At 38.2% G+C, this 18107-nt stretch overlaps 1 protein-coding gene across 1 annotated transcript; it reads right to left on the reverse strand.

The window, feature by feature from the left end:
- Positions 1-5412: 5412 nt before the first annotated feature.
- On the reverse strand, positions 5413-7464 carry LOC131004185 (leucine-rich repeat extensin-like protein 6). Its single transcript, XM_057930809.1, has 2 exons — positions 6578-7464; positions 5413-6301 (listed from the first exon to the last, which is right to left on the reverse strand). Exon 1 carries the CDS (start codon positions 7333-7335, stop codon positions 6781-6783), a length of 555 nt encoding a protein of 184 aa, XP_057786792.1. The 5' UTR covers positions 7336-7464; the 3' UTR covers positions 5413-6301; positions 6578-6780.
- Between the last annotated feature and the right edge of the window lie 10643 nt (positions 7465-18107).

Genomic DNA, 18107 nt, shown 5'->3' on the forward strand with positions numbered 1-18107 from the left:
TATTTTTCCTATGATGAGGAATATTATAATTGAGTGAGTGCACTAATATTAGTGCTATAATTATTTTGGTCACATGAATAATTATACTATGATACTTTATTAATGAGTAATATTTCCATAGTTTTTGTGATTATTATTTAATCACCTTACTCACACTATTATTTTAATTTTCCTAAGCATGTGACTAATTCAATAAATTGCTAAGTGTAGAGATTGAGAGAGTAGAGATTGAGAGAGTAGAGATTAGAGAGAGTTTAGAGATTAAAGAGAGAGAGATCAAGGCATTAATTGCCAAATATTTCATAAGATTACAAATCTTCTATAAGATTGCCAAATCTTCTATAAGATTGCCAAATCCTCACAAATCTTACCAAGCAATTCTCTCTCACTCACTCACTCCATTCGACCAACACCCTCTCTCCCTCATCTCTCTACTTTCCACCATTGTCAACCATGGATGAGACCTCCGAAGCTTCACCAAAAACATGCCAAACACATAAATCACCAACAAAATCCCACCTAAACACCTCCTATCAACTTGAATTCAAGGAAATCCTTGAAGATTGATCTTCAAAGTTAGAGAGAGAAAGTTTGATATTTGGTGTAAACTTGGGTAAGTGATCTCCATATTCATAGACTAGACTTGTATGAGATTGTATGTGAGTATTCTTGAGAGTTTGAAGCAAGAAAATCACCCCCTTCTTTTTTCTCTAAATTTTCGAAAATATGGGTCTCATACCCTTCAAAAAAATTTCTTTTTCTTTCCTTGAATTGGGGTGAGAAAAATGATCTATGATATGTTTGGTGATGATTGATATGTGTTTTGAAAAGATATGTTTTGAGATTCAATTTTTGAATGAGTTTAGTTTACCCAAAATTGGGAGATTTGGAGTCAATGAGATAATAAATAAATTGATGATGTAAATGAGTCTATGAGATGTATATGATGATGATTGATGGAGTAATTTGAGTATATGATGTCCATTGGAGTTTTTGATGTGAGTTAGTTTACTAAAATTAGGGATATGCGTATATATGCCCTTATATGTAAATGATGGTTTTTATGTGAGATTAATTGGTTAAAAATGAAAGATATATGAATGGATTAAAGATTCATATGTGTTTATAAATTTCAAGGAGTTAGTTTAGTAAAAATTTGGACTTTTTGATCTATATGTCTATTAAGTGATTTGGCTTAAAATATAGGTAATTGAACATGATGTTAGTGTTTTAATATGTTTGAATAAGTCTTTTCTAAGCTAAGTAAAATTTTGACTTGAGTTAGTTTATGAGAATTTTTGAGTTTTCATACCTTGAGAAGTCGATGATTGATAACATGAGGTCTAATTTGCTTTATGACCATTATGTGAAAGTTGTCATGTTTTTGTTGAGAGTTTATGTGGATATATGAGTTTTTATTAGAGTTTAGTTGGCATGATTATAGGGGATTTATTTGTGTAAAATGAGTTACATGATGTATGAAGTCATTAATGAATGATTGAATGATTTTGAGCATGAGATTGAGAAGAGGATTAAATTGATGCGTTTGTAGAAACGTTTTCCTTGAGATTTGAGTTTATGATGTAAGAGGAGATTTGAGATTGAGTATGATGAGTATTTTAATGTTTTTGAATATTTTTGAGTGTTATATGTGTTTAAAATGAGCTTTGATTGGTTTTCTTTGAAGGAATGTTGAATTGAGCATTTAAGAGTTTGAGATGAGTTTTTGGTGTTTTTTTCGTAGGCTACTGACCTACTGTGATCGACGGGTTGTCGATGTCTAATGGCTTTGAAAATTTTACAGCATGTCCCTACATGAGTCTTGAGCATACCGGTAAACTTTCAAGTCATTTGGACTTGATTTACTATTTTTATAAAATGCAAAACCAAATCTGCACATTTCTACCGGGAATTTCAGAGAACAGGGGACAAAGTCATTCATTTCAGTAGCTTCCTATGTGATCTATCTTTCCAAATTTTTATGGTATCAACCTTACTGTATGGGCTAGATATCCACCAAATTTGAGCTCAGTTTGACAACGTTTACTATTTTTCAAAAATCAATGTTTCCGATTGCTCAAAACTGCCGAATATGGTAGACCGTGATAAACACGCCATATCTCCCAAACCACTTGGAGTTTCTGACTCTACTTTTTTTTAAATGAAACTAGACTCAAATACCTTTCTTTTGGTATGAGTCTGGAGTCCAGTAGATGTCGGAGTCAGAACGTGTTAAATTTTGAAGTTGAGTCAGTGGGAAAACAGAACATGAATTGTTGATGTTTGATTGTATTTTCTTATGTGCCTTATGTGTTTATGTTGCCTAAGTGTTTTAATGAGATTAGACGAGTCTTATATGAGAGATAAATCGAGACTTAGAACCATGATTTTCTTGAAACCTATCCTTGGACTTAAGGATTTGAAATGAGTGAAGAAGTTTATATATGTAGAGTCGATTAAGAGATAGAATATAAGATAGAGCATGAGTTAAGGCTTGAGTTTTTGTCGTTGAGTTCTAATCGAGATTCATTTTATGACATGAACCTTCGATGATGACGATGATCCCTGAAGACACGAGCAGAGCAGGGAAGTAAGTAACTCCGCTTTCACGGGAGTTTTTGAGTAAGGTCTTCAGGTGGGCAATATTTTGAGTATATGTTTATCATTCGAGCTTTCTAAAATGATTTGATGATGATTATGAGATTAACAAATGTTTGAGATAAATGATGTTTAAGAACTGTTTGACTTGCCGATTTTTGCTGATAATGACTTGTGTGTTACCCTCTACTGATGAGACGAATTCGGTCCTGCCACAAGCGGGATTTTGTGCACAGAGGTGACTGCGAGCCGTCTTCGGGTCGGCCGGTCACGGTACTTGAGAGGGAGGCCTACTTCTCAGTACCTTTGATAATAACGAGTTGTAGATGTGGTGCATACATGTTGAGATCTTTGACTGCAGTCGTTTATTTATGTTATCATGATTATGAAAACTGCATGCACAGATTCATTTACGCTAACTTTATCTCTGTGTATTGCTGAGATGTGGCAAGCTTCAAACTTATAGCTCTAAGAGCACCTTTCTTGTTTTTCGGCGTTTGCCCACTGAGTATTATGTACTCACGCCCTGCATGTATTTCTAAATGTGCAGGCTAAGCGAGGAGCGAGATTGGTCTGGTGCTGGCGGGGATTTGTTAGAGGATGTATTTACTTTATCGTATTTCCATTTTGACGATAAAGTCTTGATAATTGATATACTTGGATTTTCTTTTGAAGTTAAGCAATGTACTCACGGTTATATGTCTTCATACATATAATCGATTCGCCTTTTGCTGCGATACTCTGCATATTATGATTCCTTACGAAAAATGAGCGATACCCGTTTTGTTTTTGATCTTGAAATTCCTGATAATTAAAAAGTTATAACGACGTTGACGATTTTACCCTTGGGGTCATTTATGATGATTTTCCTTAGCATGCTTTAATGCGAGCTTCCGCTTGATGTTTGACCTATTCTTCTTATCATTTATTCTTTTAAAAATAGTCGTATCGATACTCGTACCCCACTATCACTAGTGTCGGGAATCGGGCTGCGACAAATTCACAGTCAGATCTATGAATTCACAACCAGTTCGATGAATTAACAACTTAATCGTTAGTGTTGGTTGTGAATTCGAGTTTAAAGCTCGAATTTACAACTAGTTGTGAATTTGAGCTTTAAAATTAAAATTCACAACCAGTTTGATGAATTCACGACTGAATTGCTAGTGTTAGTTGTGAATTCGAGTTTTAAATCTTGAATTCACAACCAACTCTATTGCTAGTTATGAATTTAAGTAGTCGTGAATTTGAGTTTTAAAGCTTGAATTCACGACTAAAACTTGAATTCACGACTAACAATATTTCTAGTTGTGAATCCACGCGAATTCACGACTAACACCATTTTTAGTTGAGAATTCAAACTTTAAAACTCAAATTCACGACTACTTGAATTCACAACCAAAATAAATCATGATTGTGAAATGCGCGAATCTTTTAAAGGACAATTTTTTAATTTTATATTCAAAGATAAAATGGTAAGTGTGGCTAATTTTGTAAGTTATTATTTTAATGTGTAATTTTTAAATTTACTATTTCAAAGTGGCTATTTTCAAGATCCAATATGTGTGTGCGTGTTTATATTTATATATATGTGTGTGCGTGTTTATATATATATATATATATGTGTGTGCGTGTTTATATATATATATATATATATATATATATATATAAATATATATGTGTGTGCGTGTTTATATATATATATATATATATATATATATATATATAAATATAAACACGCACACACATATTGGATCTTGAAAATAGCCACTTTGAAATAGTAAATTTAAAAATTACCCATTAATGAGATTTAAATTACCCATATATATATATATATATATATATATATATATATATATAGGGAGAGGTTCAAGAAAGAACCATAAATAAAAGAAGACCGGAGAACCATTTTCAGCCATTCGATCATCAAGATCTACGGTGGATGCTTCATCTTGTTGGATGAATGCAGATCTTGGGTTCGAATCCTGAAGGGAGCATTTTTATTTTTATTTTTTTAGTGCATTAATTTTAACAGCGAATGCATTAATTTTTACAGTGGATGCATTAGATTTGATGGTTCTCCCGTTCTCACAAATAATGTAGTTCTCTATAGAACCACACCCTATATATATATATAACTCCTTCTTCATCAACAGTAGAAAATTTTATCTCCGATACAAAAATGCTCGACAATGAAGACTTCCAGGAGGCTCAAGATCCTTATGGAGATCTTAATAAATTTTTACTTGAGGACATCAGTCATGAATAAAGTATGGCTCAAAGATGCGTAATGACGCATGCCATGATGTAATTTTAATTTTTTACTATTCATTTTTTGACTTTTGTTGTTATGCTTTTTGAAATTTTTAGCTTGTTGTCGGAAGCCTATGGCTATAAATAAGCTTAAGACCTCACATGTTTGAGGCACCACTAGATAAGAAACATAAGTTAGTTTTTATATTCTCTCTCTCTCTTGTAAAAATTCTCTTGTACGTGTGAAGTTTGAAGCATTGAAGAAATTCTTCATATGTAAGTGTTTTATTATGAGTTTAAATCCTGTAGCGTTCAATAATATTTTTTACGCTCCATATGATTATATATATATATATATATATATATATATATATATATATATATATATAGGGGCAGGTTTTAGTGAGCTTTCTATTTTTCATGATATCGTGAGACTAATGAATAAGACAATATATAGTTAGGGATGAGCATTCGAATTTCGAATCGGATTTTTGCCTGATCCGATCCGATCCAAAAATTCGAAATTTCCCTAAAATTCAATCCGATCCGAACCGTATTATCCGAAAATCCGAATCCAAAAATCTGAAAAATTTCGGATAAAATCCGATCCGAACCGAAAAATCCAAAATGTGAAAAAAAAATTCAAAATGTTAAAAAAAATCCGAAAACCGAAAAAATCCGAAAAATCCGAAATAAATGTCAACCTAACCTATTAGATACTTACAATCAAATTAAGGTCATAATTAACAAGCCATTAATTATAATTATAATCAACCAAAATAGGAGTATAAGGTTAGAATTTAGAAATATTTAACTATTTAAAAACTAATAATTATATATATTTATTTATAATATTATAATATTAATTATATTATAAATATAATTCAAATTTCGGATTTTTTTGAATTTCTAAAATGTCAATCCGATCCGATCCGAAAATTCGAAATTTGCTTAAAATTTAATCCGATCCGATTCAAAAATCCAAATCAAATTTTAAATTTCGATTTGGTTCGAATCAGATATTTAAATTTCGGATATTTTGCTCACCCCTAATATAGTGTTGAATAAGACAGTATATAATGTTGAATAACGATATTCAAAAAAATAGTAAATTTTTTGATATCTTCTAAATTCGAATTCACGTAAAAAAATTCATCTCCAGATAATATATATTACACTCTCCGTCCCACTCTAAAAAACCCATTTCCTTTTTGTTAGAACATTCTATTAGAATAGGTTCGTTTTTTATTTTGATTAAAAAATATACTTAATTGACGTGAATTACACCACTTTTCTTTTAAAAAATAAATTTATTAATATCAATGCTCCTAGGAAGTGAGCCAATTAGACTGGATCAGAGGTAATACCATATTCCACATATGGCAAAATAGCTTTGCTTTAAATCTACTTTTAGCCTTTTAGCACATGAACACGATAATGCAAAAGAATCCTGCACCAAAATAGCAAAAAGAATATGATAAAAATTTAACAACTCCTTTTTCTTTTTCAGGACAATAAACTACAACATTATCGTGATTAAAATTGTCATTGTAATACAGTTGGAATTGCTGATGACGATGCAAAACTACGATATCGATTATTTTTTGCAAAATGAAAGTTAACAGTTATTGGTGATTTTAATTTTTATGGGCAATAATTAAATTAATTTACAGTCACCTTATTCTACGAATAATGAACAGAAGAAGAAATTGTTATGAGAAATTACACTGAATTAATCCGCAACTTTTTCTTTTTTGAATGGCGCCGATCTTCATCTGCTCTTTTCCTTGCTGAAGTCATCTTCGGTCGCAGCAGATGTCTAGATTAACCTGAAAATCATCGTAAATTGCAGAAGGGGAAAAAAATGGTAAATGCGTGAAAATTGAAGGAATTGTTGATTATAGTATATATGATGTTGTTATTCTAAAATTAAAGGAATAGAAAGAGTGAAAATATGATGAGAAGAGGCGAAAATTTGGAGTGGGTTGAGAATTCAGCGGAATTGTAATCGTCGGTTCGGGGGTTTTGCGGCGGAGGAATGTGGTAATAGAAGGGAAAATACGGAACGATTGGATTCGGCGGCGGCGGAGTGGGGTAGCCGGAGGGGTTAGGGTTGGACGGTGGGTAGTACGCGTCGGCGCCGCCGCCGCCGGAAGGCGGCGGATAGTAGGAAGTTTGCGCCGGTGGAGGTGGCGAGAAGTAGAAGACACCTCCGCCACCGCCGTCGCTGGGTGGTGAAGGCGGCGGGGGGCAGTTGAGACCGGACGGCGGAGGCGGAGAAGGAGAAGGTGGTGGAGGGGACGGGATTGGCTGCGACGGCGGCGGGGGAGGACAGAAAATTGGTTGGCAGGGGTTGTCGCAGGAGGAGCACATTGTGCAGGCTATCTGGTCTCTGGCCATTGCTGTTATGGTGGTAGTGGCGAGAGAGACAGAATAGAGGGAGGTGGAGATGAGAGAGAAGATGAGGAGAGAGAGAGCGGCCATTGTTGGGAAATGAGAGAAAGGTGGTTTTACTGTTTATATAAAGAGCAGAGGTGAAGAAATTGAAATGAAAGTTTTTTTAGTGATTTAATTTGAGAAATAAATTCGGCGATTTGGTGGAAAGTGAAGAGAAGAGAAAGTGGTGCATGTGTATAGATAGGCGCTCCCGTCCTTGGTATTTTTATTCATTTACGCAACCATTATCTTGAAAAATATATTAAATTAAATGGCGTATAGACTTGATTGTTTTGTCTTTTCTAACATTTTAAATGCCGTTTCAAAAAAAAAACAAAACATTTTAAATGTTGTTATTTTCTACATACTAGGATAAGCTGTAAATAAATTAGCATAATTAAATTATACTCCCTCCGTCCCACTAGACTTGGCACTTTTGAGTTGGGCACGGAGATTAAGAATAAAGGATTAAGAGTATAAAGTAGGTAGGATCCACTTATTTTATGTGAGTAGAGAAAGTATGGACCAAATACTATTTTAGGAAAGTGCCAATTCTAGTGGGACAAACAAAAAAGGCAAGTGTGCCAAGTCTAGTGGGACGGAGGGAGTATTATTTTATTTTAACAAAGCAAGATTCTTCTTCAATAACATAAGGATTTTCTACAGTAATTCCAACGACTCCACAAGGAAGGGATAAGACAGTAACTTCTCAATGTTTGTGCGCAAATGAGAGTGAAGTAAGAGACAAATAAAAAAAAGGAAAAAATTAGGTCTATTAATTAAATCAGTGACTAAAACGACTCTGTTTTATCTATTTTATCAAACGACGTCGTTTTCAAGTCAACATTAGTAAGCCACGTCACTTACAAGTCAGCAAAAGTATGGCCGGAAGACTTCATCGTGGAAAAAATCAGACTCAATCAAAAATTATATATTTTACACTAATATTTAAAAAGTCATGGGAAAATGAGAATTCGTCCAAAGTTGGTGGATTTTGACGCTCTTTGCCTAATACAAAATATTCGTGACAAATATTCAACAAATCAACAACATGCTTCAATTTAAACACTTAAATGGAGATTAGCTTAAGTGGAAAAAATTAAAATAATAATATTCTTCCTCCGTCCACGAAAATTTGTCACGTTTATTGATAATAGTAAGGGAGTCCGTACAACTTATCATCTTATTAATTTTCAATTCTCCATTATTTACAAAATTGACATGGATAAGACCATTACTCAAATTTATAACCATTCAATTTTAAATTATATTTTTAGTAAGACAATACAACACTACCAACCATTTTATTAGAACTCATGTCGTCCACAATGTAGGGGTGTGCATCGTTGCGTCGATGCACAACTACACTAATTTCACACAACCAAAACCTGAACCTAGGTTGGGTTCCGGGAACCGAACCCCACCGACTCTTACGGAGAAAATCGATTGAGAACATTGATTTTTTGAACCAACTGATTTCCACCACGGATTTTCCCTCCACTGATTTCCATCACTGATTTCACCTCACCCACGAGGGCTGGGGATGGCGTGGTTCTGTCATCATGAGCTAACCAAAGAAGGGGTGAGATGTGGTTATGTTGTCGACTATCGTACATCGCTAGCGAAGGGTGAAGATAGGTAGGGTATTGCCGATGGTTCACCTGTCGACTGTCGACTATGAAGGAGGAGACCAGAAGACGGAAGATGGAAAGAAGTTTTGACATGCTGATGATGAGTGACGAGAGATAGGTGAAAAGAAGGAACAAGTGATAATGGCGCAAATGATTCTGAGGAAAGAGATGTTATGTTAGGGTTCCAAATCAAAACTTTAAAATGATAATAAGAATATATCTATATATATATATATATGTATATCATACATTATTGTAAGTTCAGTTCAGTGCTCAACTGATATCACAGCCCGACCTAAGCTAACAACGATTAAGCCGGGGAAAATGTGACTAGGAAAGGGAAAAGAAAATGGAAAATAAAAGAGGTTTCAATAAAAATAATTATCCTGCTTAAACAATACTTTACCATAATGTCTGATAATCATAAACAATCATTTTTAACACTCACGAGTAGACAAGTTACAATAACACAACGATAAGTTGTCTAAGTGACATAATCCTCGAAGCTGTTGGTTTAAAATCTGTACAACACATCAATAAAGTAAAGTACATTAAGTGTTGAAGGACGAAGAATTGAAGACTGAAGACTGAAGATACCAACTGAAGTATCAGTTGAAGAATTAGTTCGGAACTGATTACTTAATGCGTGCCGCGTGGACTCAGCGGACTGATACTAAAGTCAAGTATCAATTAAACATTCTTCCTCGGACTGAACTTCCAACGTTCAAAGGAAGCCACGTACTCACAAAAGTACAGCCGCATTAAATGCAGAGATCTCAGGATCATCCCTCTCTGCAGAGATCATTCCTATTTGGTGGCTACTTTATCAGAGACGTCACATCTCCTGCTCTTCAAGATAGCCGTTCCCACCAAACAAGGAACCTCGAAGATTGAAGCTTCAGCCCAAATTCGAAATGCTCTCCAATGGAAGAAATCATGAAGATGTTCTCTGCCAACGGATCTATTGAAGACCTCTCCTATAAATAGCGTTCGAGGATCACTTCAATCTTCACCGATTCAACAACATAAGCTGAAACTCTGCCAAAATAGTTTCTCAGCCAAAAGCTTAACCTCCCCAAAGCTTGAATCGAAGAAGAGAATTCCAAAGCCAAAATCAGTCACTGCTGATTACACACATTCTCTTAGACCTTAGGCAAATCTCTGTTTACTCAGAAGCCTAGGTCAAACTTGCTCCAAATAACTTATTCTTTGAAGTATAGTTGGCAAGTGTCCAAACCTCATTTCGAAAGAAAGAGCCGAGTGTTTGAGTGATTCAGAGTTCAGGAAGGTACTCTGACTCTGAGAGATCTTAGCACGGGTTGTGCTAAGAGTGAGAAATCCGACACGAGTGAAGTGTGGGTACTGAAGAAGTGGTTTCTTCGGTGTTACGGTTGTGTGCACCAGGCAAGCACACGGTTCGGTTTGCAGTGCACCAGTTAAACACTTGCGGAGTGGATTGTTGGTCTGATCAACCGACCGTGGATGTAGGAAGTATTTTCCGAACCACGTAAAAGTCTCTGTGTTATTTACAGCTTTCAGTTTTACATTCTTACTTGTGTTGTTTCATTTGATAAACTGAATACTGAATAACTGCAAAGAGAAACCTAAGACTAACAACGTGCTCAACCGAGGCTATTACGAAACAAAGTTATTTCCACTGCGTATGATATCAGCCTGACTGATCTATCCTCTGATAGTCAGGAAGAGTGTTATCATCTCTGTTTTAGCAAACTCGACTGAAGCCCTTACGTGCATCAGTTAAGTTCCAGTAACTTAACTGCTAACTCTTTACTGAAGAGTTTTCAGTATCAGTCATCAACCCTGTTTGGTCAAAACTCTTTTCAGTTAACATGCGTCATAGTTTGCGTGTAAAGTTTCGTTTTGATCTCTATCTTGAGATCCCTCTGTTTTAGAGGAGAAAAATAGCCCATAGGTGTATTCCCCCCCATACACCTATTCGAGACCCTCCGGACCTAACAATTGGTAACGGAGCAGGTTGTTCGCAAGAACACTCTGTTTCTGATTAGGTTCTAATTGAACTAGATCCTTTTTCTCAGAGGTCTCGAAAAACTTTTCTCTTTCAAAAAGTGCTTGCTATTTGCTCTATCTGTTGTTATCTGTTCTCTCTTTTTTGATGGAGACTAACTACAGCAGATTATCCTCTCTACCTATGTTTAGTATTGAAAAATACGACATATGAAAGTTTCGGCTTGAAAGCTTCCTCACCGCCCAACATTGCCGAATATGGGAAGTCATCACCAACGGACCAATCACCATCACCGAAACCGTCAAAAAGGTTCCTGTTGATCCAAATCAGGATCCTTATGATGAGGTCCAGCCTAAGCAAAAGGCAGACTTCTCCACAGAAGAAAGGAAGCAAGATGAGCTAGACAACCTCGCCAAAAGCATCATCTTCGGCACCGTTCCTGACAAGCATGTCATGAAGATCATCAAGTGCGGAACTGCAAAGGAGATGTGGGACATTCTTAAAAGAATGTGCGTATGTTCCGAGGAAATCAAGGAGAATAAGCTATCCATAGCTTGCCAAAAGTTCGACTCCTTCCTCATGCTCAAGAATGAATCTGTCGAAGAGATGGAACTCAGATTCAATCAAATCCTGAATGAAGTTCAATCTATCTCGAAAGACAAGTACACTCAACGAGAAATCAACTTGAAGATTCTTCGAGCACTGCCACGAGGAGAATGGCAGATCTACTCAGTCGCTCATCAGCATAAGCCAGGATTCAGTCAGCTCCCGACAAACAAGCTTTTCTCTGATCTCTTGGAAAATGAGTTCTATCTTCAGAGAAATCTTGGAATCAAGAAGGCTGGAGGATCAGACGAAGATGGTCCATCAACCTCAAGAGGAGCAGCACTGAAAGCTTCAGCTAGAGAAAGCAAGAAGCAAACGAAGGAACCAGCGAAACTCAACCCTGAGGACTTCTTCAGTCAATATGCTTTGTTGACTGAAAGATTCAACAAGATGGAGTCCAAATTCCACAAGTACAGAAGGTTCCACAAGCAGCACAACAAAGGAAAAGAAAGAGAAAGCAACTCCAGACATTCCACTGATCGAAGTGGAGAAAGAAAGTCAGCCGCTTACGACATCAAAGACATGGAATGCTTTGGATGCAGAAAGAAAGGGCACTTTCGAAATGAATGCCCTGAACTGACTCAATCTGAGCGCAAAGAGCTGAAAGCCAAGAAGGATCGCAGCTTTACAAAGAAGAAAGCGATGGTTGCTGACGATGCTGAATTTTCCGAAGACACATCAGAATCATCCGACTTCAACTCTACCAGCTTAGATGATGAGAGCCAAGCCCTGATGGCCAATGGATCTGAAAGCGTGGCCGACAATAGCTACGACATTGGAATGAATAGGTCAGAGGTAATCTCTCATTCAAAGACTCCTCATACTAATAACTTCCTGATGTTTTCAGGAGATCACTCAGAATCTGGAGAAAGCTCATCCGATGAAACTGACGAGTTCGATCAGCTCATGACTGATCACTGTCAGTTGAGGAAAATGTTCGAAGATCTCCTCAAGCAGAATCAGAAAATGGAAAAAGAGATCAATGATGAACGAGCTAAGAATCAGGCAATCATCTACTTTCCAGATGAAACTTGTCTTGATCAGCTAATCATGGAGAACAGTCGACTGGAAGAAAAGCTCAGAATCTCCAACTCAGAATGTGATAGAGCATCTCATGAAATCAAGAGGCTCAATCACAAACTGGAATAAACAGTCAATGACTGCATGATGAAGTCTCTCATGATGAGCAACTTTCCATCAAAAGGCCTTGTTGAAAGAATTGGAGGAAAGGTTGCAGCTGATAAAGGAAAGAATGTCATGATCAACTCAAAGGACGATACTTCTGAAATCACCACATCAGAAGAATCAAGAGATCATGTGTAATACCCGAGCTTCCGATGACATGTTTAAGTGCTTAAGTTTGAGTATTTAGGGATTTGATCCCTTGTTTGATATACTTTGTGTAATGATGTGATATATGAAGTTTCTAGTTATTATTTTTGATGAAGTGATGTTGAGATGTTCGTTTGATAATGTGAGAATGATGTGGGATTTTATATCCGTAATTGAGTTTGAGTATTTGAATAATTAGAGATAATTATTTGAATAAGAACGATGAACTCGGAATTGAAATCTGAGTCCGTTTAAACGTTTTTGAAAATTTAGACTTTTTGATGATGAATAGTAAATACTGCTATTTCGTCTTTTTGTCGACTTTCAAAAATCTTACGTGCACGTCGTCGAGAAATATTCTTAGTTTTTCGATACGAGGCCAACGACGAAAGTTTTTATTTTTGGACGATGAGTGAATAGTAAACCGGAATTTCTCGATAAACGAACCAAGCTCGTTTATCAGAATTTTGAGAACGAGCTTATGTTTTCTATATTTATATGGAATTACGAGTGTGATGAAAGTGAGTGGGAGTCGAGAGGGCGAGTAACGAAGAGTACGAGTAGTTAGTCATTAAAACGAGATATTTAACGACTAAGTGGGATTAATATCCTAAATATCTAGGTCTACCCTACCATCAACCACCCCCCCAACAGCCCAAAGCTCGCCCCCTCTCTATATAAGGCGGCTGTTGGTCAGCCCCCACAGCCATCACTTTCACGCACACACACACAAACACCAAGAACACACACTACCACTATGGGAGCTTAAGTGAAGCTTTTGAACTCCGATTTGACCACCGAGTCGAGTGCCGAGCACCTTTTCGAGCACGTATCTACGTAGGTAACATCTCTACCTACGTTTTGACGGTTTTCTTTTCGATTTTCGTCGACGTCAATAAACGTCGATTCTTGACTTTATTTTGAAACGACGATAGATCGTCGTGAGTTTTTAGTATGTTGTTCTTGGGTAGATGTCGAGCATGTTTAATGAAGGAGTTAAGGATGGTTCGAACCATAGCAAGGGAACCCAGGAGGGCAGCCCAGCTATGTTCTTCGGCGTCGTCACTTGTTCTTCATTTTTGTTGATCGTTGTAACTTGTGATTGTGTTTTAGGAGCATGCTAGGTTTGTTATTTGTTTAATCTGTTTTTACCAAGCATGTTAAGTTGTAGGTTGTAGAGATGACTGTACTTTGCGTGAACTTAGAAATGCATGTTAAGGTTTTCTTGAGTTTTGTGTTCTAAGTTGGAAGTTGAGCATGATAGGTTAAGTTTAAAGTTTTGAGGAGTGTTAGATTGAGAGAGAAGCATGAGAACCCTTTGTTTGTTGAGCATGAGTGGTGAGTGTTGAACTTCTAGAGTTGGTGCGTGAATTCCAGCTCTGCCGAGCTAGTCAGCTCTGGCGGCGGAATCCAGCTCTGATGGGTTGGTCAGCGTTGGCAATTGAGCTCAGCTCTGCCAGGCTGGTCAGCTTTGACGTATGGATTCAGCTCTGCCGAGCGAGTCAGCTCTGGCAGTTGAAGTGCTGTTGAGTTCAGCTCTGACTATCGAAGTTTAGCTCTGTCGGGTTGAGCCAGCTCTGGCAAGTCGGCTCTGGCTGTTGAAGTCAGCTTTGGCTGTTGAAGTCAGCTCTGGCGAGTCAACTCTGGCAAGTCAGCTCTGGCTGTTGAGTCAGCTCTGGCAGCTGAAGTCAGCTCTGGCGAGTCAGCTCTGACAAGTTAGCTCTGGCTGTTGAAGTTAGCTCTGGCGAGTCAGCTCTGGATGTTGAGTCAGCTCTGGCAAGTCAGCTCTGGCTGTTGAAGTCAGCTCTGGCGAGTCAGCTCTGGATGTTGAGTCAGCTCTGGTTGTTGAAGTCAGCTCTGGCGAGTCAGCTCTGGATGTTGAGTCAGCTCTGGCGAGTCAGCTCTGGCTGTTGAAGTCAGCTCTGGCGAGTCAGCTCTGGATGTTGAGTTAGCTCTGGAAAGTCAGCTCTGGCTGACCAAAGTCAGCCCTGGTGAGTTAGCTCTGGAAGTCAGCTTTGGCTGACCAAAGTCAGCTCTGGCGAGTTAGCTCTGGAAGTCAGCTCTGGCTGACCAAAGTCAGCTCTGACTGTTGAGTCAGCTCTGGCTATTGAGTTCAGCTCCGGCTGCGAGTCAGCTCTACCGAGTGAGTTTCAGCCCTGCCGAGTTAGCTCTGCCGTGAGGTCAGCTCTGGCTGCCAAGTCAGCGCTGGCAGGGCAGTTAAGTTAAGGTGTTAAGTTTTATTTTTCCTATGTGAGTTTAATTAGTGAGTTTTCTGTTTGATGATCTTTCTTCTCATCGATTCTTCATAAAAATGAAGGTCCGTTTGGGAAGTGACGACTTGAGAGGGAGAGAGTGACGTTACCTGTTTGTAGAGACGCAACAAGGTGGGCTTTTCTACTTTAAAATCAAGATGTTTATGCGTTTGATATATGATGTATGATGTATGATGTATGATGTATGATGTATGATGTATGATGTATGATGTATGATGTATGATGTATTGATGTATGATGTATGATGTATGACTAAATGGATGTTAAATGCATTGATGTTTTATTTTCCTTTCAAAGCATGAACTGAAAATATATTTTGAAGTTATTGCGTTGCCAAATATTTGAGATTTTAGTATGTTATCTATCTGTCTGAGCATAATGATATCGGTTCTACGCGAGGTAGAATTAGTGTACACAGTGATCGTGAGTCAGCTTCCAGGTTGGCCGATTGCAGTGCTGCAGAGGGAGGCCTCCCACTCAGTACATGAGTTAACAGATATGGTACTTACTTGGAAACATAGACTGGCCAGTCAACTTTGAGAAACGATAATGAATTTAGCAAACATAAGGCTTTAGATAAATCCCTTACGCTTTGTTTAAAGTATGGCAATGACAATTTATAGCTTTATAAAGCATGAGATGTGATGTTTTGGCATGTGTTCACTGAGTGCTTTTGTACTCAGCCCTGCATATGTTTTTCTAAAAATGTGCAGGTTGAGTTGATGTGATGATGGTGCTGCAATGAACGGAGTTACGGGGTTGTTAATAAATATGTAACCTATCTAGAATATGTCTTCATACATATGTCTAGCTACTTTTCCGCTCCAGAGTACTTTTGGTACCATGTTATATCATGTCGTACTTTAAGTTTGAGAGAATGGTTCTTGTTGATGTAATAACTTGATTAACGTCTTATTAAGTTTTATGTCATCTTTCTTTAATGCTTAAACTGAGTCTTACGTTGTCTTTCATTAGACTGTTTTATTTTGCATTAATGAGTAATAATGACGAGTCTTATTAAAATGAGTAATTTTTACGGTTATAAATGACGCCCCTTTCTTCCCTTTCTTCTTTAACCCCGTCCCTAGTCGTGGATCACTCGGCCTAGCTATCCCTTGCTAGGGCGGGCTGCGACAGAGTGGTATCAAAGCTTTGGCTTGTAGGTTAAAGCTCTGAATTAGAAGTCTTGAGTTGAGTATAGAATGAGTCACTAGGCTAATAGTTATTAACAACCGTGAGCTCAGCGCACCATCACACCAAGCTCAACGAGGTATGTAAAATTTCAAAGTTTAATCGTCATTAAATTTTGAAGAGCATGATGTTGATATTATATGATGAGTTATGATGTTATACTTTGAAAATGCATAGCTTGAGTTTGAGCATGATAACATGATTAATAACGAGTTATTATGTTGCATGAATTATGAAGTGATGTATGATGTGACGTTTTTGTGATGTGAATTGTTTGAGCAGTTGAATTGAGTCACGATGATTTAGATACAGGAATCTAATATCATTGTTTAGAGAGATTTTATACTAAGTAGAGGGATGAAATGAGAACTTAGAGCTTAAGCTTGAGAGAATTAGCTTTTTGCTTTTAAGTACTTGTTTGTTTGAGTTATGTTGTGCTTGTTTATGTTCCCTGAGTTGAGCCGAGTTAGTTCTTCGAGTCACCTTTAAGTTTTCCCTATAGGATGGCTAGGATTATCCGCACCGCGCGAAAGCGGATGACCATGAGATCGACCCCAGCACAGGTTAGGCATGAGTACGAGACATATGGCATCTGCCACCGAGACACATTGGCAAAGTTTTTGGCGCACTACCATAGACTGTGGCTAGAGGCCAGCCTTCGAGCAGGGGTTACTGGTCTTGATGGCATCATGTGCCTAGTCAGTTTGCTGCCGGACGAGTGGCAGAGATGGGCAGGAGCTATGGCCCCCCATTACATCTACCGCGTGGGGCAGGCCTTTGATCTCTACGGAGACTTCACTGGTTTCGTGGCCGTGTTGAGCCATCAGTTTCTGGCTTGGGGAGTTCCCCCGATTGGACCGCACGAGAGGCCGTTTGATTTGGCTCGAGATTTTGTAATTAAGCCGCCCGAGTTTGGGTCATACCACGACGAGTCAGTGCCAGCTCCAGCCCCTCAGGCTATACAATCGCCTAGTACGGTTGACAGGCCACCATCTCCGTACTATACTCCATCTCCATACCGTGTACCCTCACCTACTATTCCCGCTGTTCCCAGAGTTAGTCGCCAGGACCAGTGCGAGGCAGGAGGATCTCGCCCCGCAGGAGTTCAGAGGTCTGCCGAGGATGACCTAGAGCAGCAGGTTTCAGTTGGGACTTGCCGTCTCGAGCCACTGGACCCGCACGAGATGGGATTCGTCACGGACACTCAGATTCTCTACGCGGATCTACTGACGGGTTGCCTTTCACACTGGGAGCTCCAGGAGAGATTAGTAGCCATCGAGTCCGTCTTTGGGGAGGATCCGATAGAGGTTAGGGTTGAGGGCGAGGACAAGGAGGAGCCAATGGAGGACCCGATAGAGGCTATAGCCGAGGATGAGGACAAGGAGGAGCCGATGGAGGATCCGATAGAGGCTGTAATCGATGATGAGGATGAGGAGGAGCCGATGGAGGATCTGGTAGAGGTTAGAGCCGATGAGGACCGCGAGAGTGTGGGCAGTACGCCCTGGCCATAGTTGTTTCCTTTATGTAGTGATGTATATATAGATGGGAGATGCTAGTACTTGATATTTTTGACATGCTTCGATAGGCATGTGTATATATTGCCCTATAGATGCCATATAGATAGATGTTCCTAGGATGCTAGAGTAGCAACTAGATGAGTCACCGGTAGGAGTGACCGTATGAGGTCCATGCCGAGACATAGTACTATTTATGATGTTAGCTTAGAGCGACATCATAATAAGTAATATGGTATTTTTGTGTAAGTAATTAGTTAGCATTGATAAGTTTTCTTTCTTGTAT

This window comes from Salvia miltiorrhiza, unplaced genomic scaffold, assembly GCF_028751815.1.
Source record: "Salvia miltiorrhiza cultivar Shanhuang (shh) unplaced genomic scaffold, IMPLAD_Smil_shh original_scaffold_350_2, whole genome shotgun sequence".
NCBI classification, from domain to species: Eukaryota; Viridiplantae; Streptophyta; class Magnoliopsida; order Lamiales; family Lamiaceae; genus Salvia; species Salvia miltiorrhiza.

Excerpts from the sequence above, each read along its gene's own strand:
- LOC131004185 (XM_057930809.1), bottom strand. The coding sequence starts at position 7,335 with ATGGCCGCTCTCTCTCTCCTCATCTTCTCTCTCATCTCCACCTCCCTC.